We start from the raw sequence: 10,266 nt of genomic DNA, 5'->3' as shown, positions 1-10,266 counted from the left end.
CACAGACATTTTCTTCATCTAATGAGTTTATCATGTAAATGCTTGCCTTAATTATATTTTATTATTCATTATATTTATAGAATTCTGTGTTGAACCAAGTCTATATTACTGGAATAAAGCCACCTTAATTATTGTGGATTGTCTCATTGATATTGGGATGTATTCATTTTTCTAGTATTGTAATAAGGGTATTTTGTCACTATAATCACCAGTTATGTTTTTCTCTGAGCACCACAAATGCAAGTTGGAGTATGTGGGTGTGGGTTTGTGTTCCTCTTTTAGGGATTAAATTATTACTGATTAATCATGACCTATTTGGAAGTTATCCTTCATACTCTCCATTGAAAATAAGATGTTGAGAGAGAATGGATGGAATTCTTCTTTGAAGGACTTGTGGCAAGTCTGATGTTGCCTTTTAAGCATCATCCATGTTGACTTTGATAGCAGTGAAGAGCTTTATACTTCCACCAACAAGAACCAAGTGCAGTCCTTTCACTGCATCCCCACTAACTTGGGGTAAAATTTCTGTAATGATGTTTATCATGCTGAGAGAAGTAAGTCAAAAATCTCTAAATAATTTCCAATTCTTTTGCCCTGTTGGCTAAAGATGTTGAACACTTTTAAGTGTTTCTCAGACATTTGTTTCACTTTTTGAGAACATGTTTTAGTTCTATAATCTATGTTTTGAAATTGAGTCATTTGTTTTCTTGTTGTTTATTTTGCTGGGGAAGCAGGAAGAGAAATATCCCTGTGCATGTTAACATACAAATAAACAAATATATATATATATTTGTATTAGACTTGAGGTCACTATGTGACTATACTAGACATGAGGTCACTATGTGAATGGTGTGCTTTAGAACCTCCATGCCATTTGAACACTCAGCAGCTGAGACAGCAATTTGCAATAGTAAAAGAAGTAGTCAAATCACTTTTACCTTTGAAATGGGACCACTTATTTCTATGTGAAAAGCAAAGAGCCAGCACTAAACAGGAATAAATTTAAGAAACACTAGTGGACACAACTGGGTTATAAATATCTGTGTCAATAAATTTTCTCTCAACACACTCACTCACACACACAAACACACACACACACAGACACACACACACATGCACAGTTGCAAACACATATATTAAAATGAATATGTATATTCATGTGGAACTAGGAAATTGGATGAAGAGTTTGATGGCACAGAAATAAAATCAGTTAGTTAAGAAATGAGTGTGAAAACGATGTAAATGTACATTGATTATATAAATTTTTCAAACAAGCATTAGGTAAGTATTTATCGTTAAGGAACATTATACTACAAGGAACACACAGAAAGGTTATATAACAGATTTTATACTAAAATATGTTGTCATAATTTCATTCATGTCTGTAACTTATATGCTGAATGATCTTGGCTTCTTTTATATCTTTAGACTTCAGAAGAATGGATGTATTAACACTGCCTGATTTCTTTTTCTTTCATTCTTATTGATTTGCTTGCTGAAATCATTTGAAAAAGATAATCTCCTTGATGAACTTTTGTAAACAGATTTCTTCCTCCCTTTTCAATATTGTGAAATAGGTAGGAAGACACAAAGAGTTTGTTATGTGAATCCTTTTAGGGTGTTAAGACCATTCAACTGCAAATCACAATATACAATTCAAAGGATATATGAAGCACAATACAAAATTCACTCCTGCACTGTTCTCAACTACGGCTCTCCAGTAATTGTGACATTTCAATTATTACAATAATTTTAGTAATATAGATATCATTTGTTACACCAAGTGATTATTTTTATTATATTAATGAGTATTCATGTGCTTTTTAAAATGAGATCCATTTTATGAGGTATTTATTGCTTCTTGAAATACTTTATTTAATCAATCAAGAAATTAAGTACAGCAAATAGATATTTTGGGAAAGGACAGGTAAGCAAGATATTTGATGTGTGGTATCCTGACTTTACAGGAGAGAGGACAATTCATATAGAATTAAATAGTGATTTATTTGTGATGCTGATTCCATGACCAAGAGGATATGATGCATAATTGCCATCCTGTTCTCACCTGTGCACACATGAAAGCAAAATATTAATACATGGTTGAACAGACAGGAAAGACATAATCCTTAAGAGTACATGAATATAATATTAAACATCATAATATAGAGTATAAAGAAAAGATTATTCAAAAACAGGTCCTTTCCTGAAAATCAACAATACCTTTTACTGTGGAATATATAGGAGCACAGTCTAGAGTGAATAATGATAATCTCTGTCCCCACACAAAAATATAGATTGAGAGGATTCACAGAATGTACACAAAATATCAACATGCTTGTACCATATCTGTGACAAACAATATTCCATAATCATAAGTTAAGTAAGATTTTAAAAAAACACAAGAAATATTTTCATGGAATATTTCTAAATATAAAATATTAGCAATTCTAAATAAAAGTCCTCAAAATTCTATTAAAAATAAAAATATTATAACCAATTGTAATCCCCATAACATTTTCAGCTTTAAAAGACAAAAAAAGTTCCATCTTGATTTTGTCTACTTTTGAGTTCATTTTATATTTTCTCAAGCATTATTTTTCATTTTTATGTTAGAAAACAAATCTATTCAAATATCTATATGATTAGGCATGGACTCTGTTTATACTTACCTACAGAAGGTCTTTACTTAGGACAAGTATCTAAAAAAACAACATGAGTAGGGTTATGATTGACAAACAGTATTAATATAGGACTATAGGTAAAGTTTACCCAATCATTATTGCTAGAAATAACAACTGAATGATAATATGACTAGATATAATCTGAATCAGGGGATTTACTAAATACATGGAAAGATAGATGGATGATAGATACATAGATAGATAGACACAGTACGTATATGTACCTACATAGATTTATAGATATACATCCATATACATATATGTGTGTATACACACACACATATGTATGTATATATATATATATATATATATATATATATATATATATATATGTATCCAATAGCAAAAAATTGTTCATTGATTTTACCTGTAGCAAGAACATTGTGGATGTTTTCTTCTGGAATGTTGTTTTCATGAGCTAATTTCACAAGTTTTTCATGTTGTTCAGGTGTCAAATGTTCACTTTTTCCTATTGCATGAATGACAATATCGGAGACATGGTCAATAGAATTCAGAAGAATTTACATTGCATCCTTAGTGTGCCACGGTGATGTGCAATGGAAAGTTCCAACTTTTTCCAAATTCACCTAACCTAGGTGGGTCAATACAGTCAGGTATAATTTCCCCAAAGTTTCATGGACACATTGATGAAGTCTAACTTGTGGTATGACATCACTTTCCAGCGTTTCATGATGCATCCCACAATACAAATTACTTCTCTACAAAATTTATTCATCTGAATCCTATCCACATTCTAAAACCCTAACACTAAAGAGTCATGAATGCAAATCAGTATAACCTTCACAACTCTCCTCAGTCTATATGGCAAATTTCATGTTTTAATTTAGTGCACACTTGATGAAATTATTCTAAAATGGTTTGGACTTTGGGAAAGTAATATTTGCTCCATTCTTTCCAGTGAGGAAACATGAATGTAAATTCTACCATTGGACTCCCCCATTGTCCCTAGTCTTCAATGACCAGGCTACCCAAATGAAAATGTAATGTAAGAGCTGCTCCACACAACAAACAGATGGTCATTTATTACACAGGATTTTTTGAAATCTAATGACACTTATTTGGAGGGGGTTGAATCTGACTTCATCCTCTAGCAGAGTGCTACTTTTGCTACTATTTCAGAGAATCCACTACCATTCTTACCAACAACAACAATCAATTTTGTTTCTTGGCCGGCTCTATCCACATTCTTGCTGGTAAAGACTATGTTCTCTGGTGTTGCATACACAGGTTGAAATGTATTGTCACCTTCAACTGTAATAAGGGAAATATTTCAAAACTCAGTGTCACCAATTGTTCTATTTCATTTGCTAAACATTAACATTGACCCTGACTTTAGTAATCATCTTTTATCCCTTATCATATGATACATGTGTGCTGTGATATTCCTGCATTCCTTCATTTGGCATATCCTATCATAGTACTGTGACCAATCATTTCTTCTCTTCAAATCTGATAGTGAATCCTATGAACAGATACTTTCCTTTTTCTCTGAATTCCTTGTGTTAAGACTTTGGAACCACTCTGTTTGGTTTTCCTTCCCCTAGCAAGCAGATCCCAAAGGCCACTTGTCTGTTTCCTCAAAGTATAAAACTCTGGTGTCATACCATGGTTATACACAGTGAGCGAAAGAAAACATGTGCAAAAATAGACTGTACAAATTTGTAATATACACAAAAGTTATCATCTTGTGATCTTATTTATGAATACTTGTTAGTTAGGATAAACATTTTGAGTTTGACAGACATTCATACTATATGCCTGTATCTGTCTGTCTGCCTGTGTATGCCCATGTGTGGATGAGTATATTTGTGCTGTGTGTATGTTGTTGTTGTTGGTGGTGGAGGTGTGTGAGTGTGTGTGTGAGTGTGTGTGTGAGTGTGTGTGTGAGTGTGTGTGTGTGTGTGTGTGTGTGTGTGTGTGTGTGTGCGTGCATGTGGCATTTCCACTCACTGACAATTATTGAATGGTAAAAGTGAGTCACATCAAAAGGGTTTATAGTGTGTGGTCATTTTGTATTTCATTACTGCATTTTAATATCCATGTTAATTTAGGAGAACATGAGACTTGGCAGACGAATGTGCCCTCTGTTCATTTGAATCATACCAAATGTCCAACTGCATATACTTCAGTTCAATAGTGTGGTTATTATTTTATCAGTTCTTACAAAATTGAAGTACTCTTCCCGAAAATTCTTAAACAGATTTTCAACTAACTGCTTTTCAAAACTGAAATTTGTCATCTGATAATCTAAATGTAATCTCTACAATATATGAGAGAAACAATATTTGAAATGGAACTGTTCATTTAATTTAGCATAAATTAAGGATAACAGACATTATCAGTAATATAAGTGCTTGAGATCATGAGGGAATAAGATTGCAAAGATGTCCAGGTCACTGAGCCCTATCAGTGAGTGGCAGACCTATCCAGTAGCAAACTGAGACACTGTATTACAGGGAAAAATACTGAAAATTAACTGGAAATATATTTTCACAATGGGATACTATTTGGAGACATTTTCCTAGAATTATTCACAATTTTCAGTAATAGTGTTCTTCCCCATGTAAACTTCAGATGGCCTAGAATGCAATCTGATGTTGAAGCATTTCTCAGTGCTTTGGAAGGATGGATATCTTTCCAAGTAGCAAAAAATGTTCTATATCTGTGTACACAATTGTGTCTGAAGTATCAGCATTAATGTGCACACCAACATTGTTGTTGTTTGTAGAGGAAGCTCTCAGATCCTGTACTTACACTGGGTTCGGTAGGTGCCATCTGCTTGCTTGTATCCAGTGACTTTGGTCTTTGAGCATTGGTTATTTGCACTAAAAATCAAACAGAGAAACCATGGTTTATTCTTTGTAACCCTTGGATTCATATTAAAAACTTTCAAGTGTTAAAATGAATAGGGTCTATGAAGAGTGTGCAGAGCCTGAACCAAAATATACATGCTTACCTCACTTTTCCTAATCCCTGTTTAGAAAATATCATCATGTTATTAATCATAGAGACAATTTTCTTTATTTGCACACATTTTGCCTAATCTAATGCAATGAACGTTCTCATGTATCTCTTATCCAAACATCACTATTGGATGAGTATGATTTCAAATATTCTAATTCTCTTGTGCTAGACCATTAATAATATATAGATAGTATTTTATGCATTTCCTCTATGTAATTTATTGGTAACCTAACATTTACAATCGTGTCTAAAAGATAGAAATAGTTCTAAGCATTTTTATTTCTTGTAGTGTCTTGCAGTCTTTCATTGAACATAGTCATCCAAATGTCAGACAGAGAAACTTTGAATCCAGAGCTTCAGAGAAAGGGACTCCAACATTATGTTTACCTGATCTGTTTGTGAAAGAATATTTCATGACATCTTTGACTGAATACCAGAAAGTGCATACTCTTGACCCAAATGCTCACTCATTCCTGCTGACTTACTAGAAATCGGAACCTTAGAGTCTCCTGCAACTAATATTAGACCACAAATTCAACCACAGTCTTCTAACTACAAGGATATATAAGAAAATGCTCATGATATTGGAGACATTGTCTAACATCTATGTGGTGTCCAGAGTTGCTCCACCAAGAAATAAAATTAATATATTGCTAAAGAGAAGGCCTTCAATTTCATGACCAGAAACAGAACATGCCCATGTAAACTAAACAACATGAAGGCTGAAGAGTGCATACACAATCTACTCAATTTACAAGGTTGAAACTTTGCTTACTTGACATAAAATGTGACTTCCATTTCACTACAGTCCTCATTACAATAAAGTTCACGAACATAAATTCTCAGAGGTCCTTCTTCCTTTATCTTGTCATCATTGTCAGCAGCAATGGCAATGGTGTCCCATTCTCCTTGAAGCTGAGAAAAGCAACAAAGACAAATAAAGGAAGTCAAAAATCAAGCTATTTGTATATATTCACATCTCTGATCCCAGTCCTTGGAAATACATAAACCAGCTGGAAATATAAATCAATAATATGTTGTATATTAGTTCAGCATTATGTTCCTAGGGATGTAGAATAACTCAACAGGGTAATATGATGAACTTGAGACTTGCAGAACTGCCCATGCTTTGACCTCTTATATTCTACAAATACCGCCCCCTTTTTCCTTATTGTAAATGTTTCATCGACAGATATCTGCGTGAAAGTCTGAAAGTTAATTTCTGGAATATGGAGTTGCATGGGCTAACATCCACAGAAATATGCTATTGAGGAACCTCAGACATATGGACAGACCAACTGAATTTACCTCAGCATAATCATTAGCATGAGCCACACCAAATGCCAAAGCCAGCAGCAGAAAGTTTACCATGGTGGTGCCTGCCTTTATACTCTTCTGCAGAAGCTCAAAAAGTTAATGGTTGGGAAGCAACTGAACTGACAGCCTTTTTATACAGCTTGTCATAGGGAGTTCCATGGAATCAACCAATGGTTATGCTACACACTAAGCTACATCTGTCTCATATTTCCTCTTTGGCTCTGCTGAATGATGCTTGTCCTCATATCATTAAACTAATGTGATCAGCCTTAAGGTCAGGTTGTTGGGGGTAAAATTGAACTTTCCTGTCATAAAGAAAGGGCTACGTTGTTAGATCATTTACATAATGTTTTTTTTTTTTTGTCTCCAGAACTATATTGGTGGGTTAAGGTCACAGTGCATATGCATATGTCCTATATGAAATATTAAGCAATAAGATGAACATTTTAAAATACTTTCCAAATCTAAACATAACACTGTGCTGTTAAAAGAACTTAATACTGTGTCTGAGGCAATATTAACCAGAGTAACCACATTCTTAGGGGATGAGGTGTTAAAACTTTACAGGGATTTCAATAAAGATATTGATATGTCTTTTGCCACTTTTAAGTTTTTTTTCATGGTCTACCAGAGTTCCCAAAAGTTTAACTGTACATATAGTAGGAAAAATGCTACAATCACTTGTGACAGATGCAGGTAGCATTAATTAAAAGGATCCAAAACAAGTGTAAAAATTTACAAAAGTTATAATTTTCAGAAAAACTGTTCAATTTTGAGAAGGGACTCTACATTTAAGCTCAAGCTGAAAATATTGCTTTGTGTTCCTAAATTGGGGAGCCCCCCCCCAGCCAATTCACTTCTACACACATCAAAACCAAGGCCTGGTCTGTGCTGAGCCATAGGTTCCTGTCATGTATTTTTAGAGACAACCAAGAATAATATCAGGAGTCTGGAGTACTGTTTATCCTCTGTGACTTCCTCTCTAACACATGGAATAAACTGCAATTTGGACTTTGGCAATTAGGGTTGACAACCCATAGTTTTCTAACTACACCATTAAAGGCATTAGTTGGCCTTCATAGTATTATCTTTCAATTACACCCTATTATTATCTCTATTTTTTTTTATTTTTGGAATTACAATATATTTTCATCATTTTTCCACTTTCCTTTTCCCCTTCTCAACCTTTCAATGTGCTCACCCCTACATTTCTTTCAATTGTTTGGACTGATTTTCACTAAATCTTGATACATGCATGTGAGTTTCAAGGTCTCAATTGAGTCCTAAACTTTTGTCTGCAGATTTGGTGTTAGAAATAACAAGAGATATAAAAAGCCATATTTGTCATCTGAGGGCCTCATTATTGCACTTAGTAGGATATTTTAACATGCCTGCCATTTACCTGCAAATGTCATGATTACATTTTTTCTTTGCCTTGAAATATTATTACATTGTGTGTATATACATACCACTGTTTCCTTATCTATTAGACAGATGTACAACATATTGGTTGTTACCATTTTCTACCCGCTGTGAATGGAGTAGCATTGAACATGAATTAAAGTGTCTGTGAAATAAAATATCAAGTCATATAGGCATATTCCAAAGAGCTGTATAACTGAGTCACAATGCACACATTTAGTTTTAGAAAACTAAGAATCCCAGTTTATGCACCCTCTCCACAAATGCTAGGGGTCTTAGCTGGCGTCATTGTGTGGCTTCTTGGAAATTTCCCTAGCATCAGATTTCTCGCTAGAACTCTAATGTCTTGCTATATGGAGATTTCCCTTTCTCTGCTGTTCTACTCCAACCCTTCCTTCCTTGTATTCAGATCAGTGACTACCCCAACCATTATCATAGAACCTTCATCCTGTAACTGGTTGAAGCAGATGTAAACATCAGGCTCAGCTAAGGGAATCCAGTCAGAGAGGGGGAGGAGTGATTACATGAGCCAGGGGAGTAAAAATCATGATGAGGGATACCCACAGAGACTGTTAACCTGAATTTGAGTAATTACAGGAGCTCATGGATCTAGATCAAGATCTGGGTCAGACTGAACTGCATATGGGTAACAGTTTTGAAGACTGGTCTGCTGGTGTGCCTCCTGGCACAGGGACCATGATATATCCCTAGTGAATTCTCTGTATTTTTTGAAACCCATTCCATATGGTGGGATGGTTTATTCAACCTTGAGCTGGGGAAGAAATGGTTGGGGTGGTTGTTCCTGCCTAAACTAAATGTGCCAGGCTTTATTGACACAGCATGAGGCCTCAACCTATCTGAGGAATGGATTTTGGTGAATTGGGAGGCAAGTGGTAAGGAGTAGAGGGAGGAAGAGCACTGTTTATTATGGAACATGAATAAAAAAATAAAATACATTACAAAATAACTATTTTCCACAATGTTTTCCAGAATTACTATACATGTCTGTGATTCAAAATAAATAAAATAAAATAAAATAAAAATTAAACATGCCTCTGGGCCCATTGTTCAAACTTTCAGTCACTCTCCCTCTCTCTCTCTCTTTCTCTCTCTCTCTCTCTATCTCTCTCTCTCTCTCTCTCTGTGTGTGTGTTTTTGTGTTTGAATGTGTATGTGTGTGTGTGTGTGTTTGTATCTGTGCTTTCAGGTTGCTGTGTGTGAGAGGTATTGTGGATATCACATCTTGCATGTCTGCTTATACTGGGTAAAAATTAGCAATTTCCTTTCTGCTGGAATTGATAGAAGGGGACATAGCTCATGGAATTGCAATATTCATTTCTGGACTAGGGACCACTCACAGGTTAGGGTAAGGAAGAACTTTAGACAGCCTTATTCTTTACTTATCAGGCCATTAGAGCCCAATCAGGGCATAACAATAGCTCTGATTAAACTCATAGTGTCACAAATAAAAGTAAAATAAATTATACAGTGACAGGCACTTGTTGGGTAGATGGGGAGGAATTGACAAGATTGAGATAAATCAGAAAGCATAATCAGAATATTTTATATATTTGGACATCAAACAAAATTTTAAAGCATACTACCTGAGATATACATGACAAACCAATTTTTTGAAAAAGAAGTTCTTGTGAAGTACAGAATGAAACATGATGTAATGAGACATTCTGTACATTCAGGTCATAGACCTGGACCCCTAAGCCCCATATAGTCTTTCTTCCATGAAATCCTTCTACCCTGTCCCAAGATCCAATCTTCTGTTTAGTGACATTCATGGAATATGTTTGTTCTCAAAACTCTAGAATGTAGAAAAATAACATAGGAAGGGACACTAGTTATCATT

General features: G+C 34.6%; 1 protein-coding gene across 1 annotated transcript; it reads right to left on the bottom strand.

The window, feature by feature from the left end:
- Window positions 1-415: 415 nt before the first annotated feature.
- Window positions 416-7,037, bottom strand: LOC127218209 (odorant-binding protein). Its single transcript, XM_051179237.1, has 6 exons — window positions 6,975-7,037; window positions 6,442-6,581; window positions 5,457-5,527; window positions 3,843-3,953; window positions 3,049-3,150; window positions 416-525 (listed from the first exon to the last, which is right to left on the bottom strand). Exons 1-6 carry the CDS (start codon window positions 7,035-7,037, stop codon window positions 416-418), a joined length of 597 nt encoding a protein of 198 aa, XP_051035194.1.
- Window positions 7,038-10,266: the final 3,229 nt, after the last annotated feature.

Source organism: Phodopus roborovskii, unplaced genomic scaffold (assembly GCF_943737965.1).
Source record: "Phodopus roborovskii unplaced genomic scaffold, PHOROB, whole genome shotgun sequence".
NCBI classification, from domain to species: Eukaryota; Metazoa; Chordata; class Mammalia; order Rodentia; family Cricetidae; genus Phodopus; species Phodopus roborovskii.
This window is presented reverse-complemented; position numbering and strand designations above follow the sequence as displayed.

Excerpts from the sequence above, each read along its gene's own strand:
- LOC127218209 (XM_051179237.1), bottom strand. The coding sequence starts at position 7,037 with ATGGTAAACTTTCTGCTGCTGGCTTTGGCATTTGGTGTGGCTCATGCT. Across the intron at positions 5,528-6,441 it reads GAAGTCACATTTTATGTCAA|TGCAAATAACCAATGCTCAA; the intron begins GTAAGCAAAGTT and ends TTTGATTTTTAG. Across the intron at positions 3,954-5,456 it reads TGGCACCTACCGAACCCAGT|TTGAAGGTGACAATACATTT; the intron begins GTAAGTACAGGA and ends CCCTTATTACAG.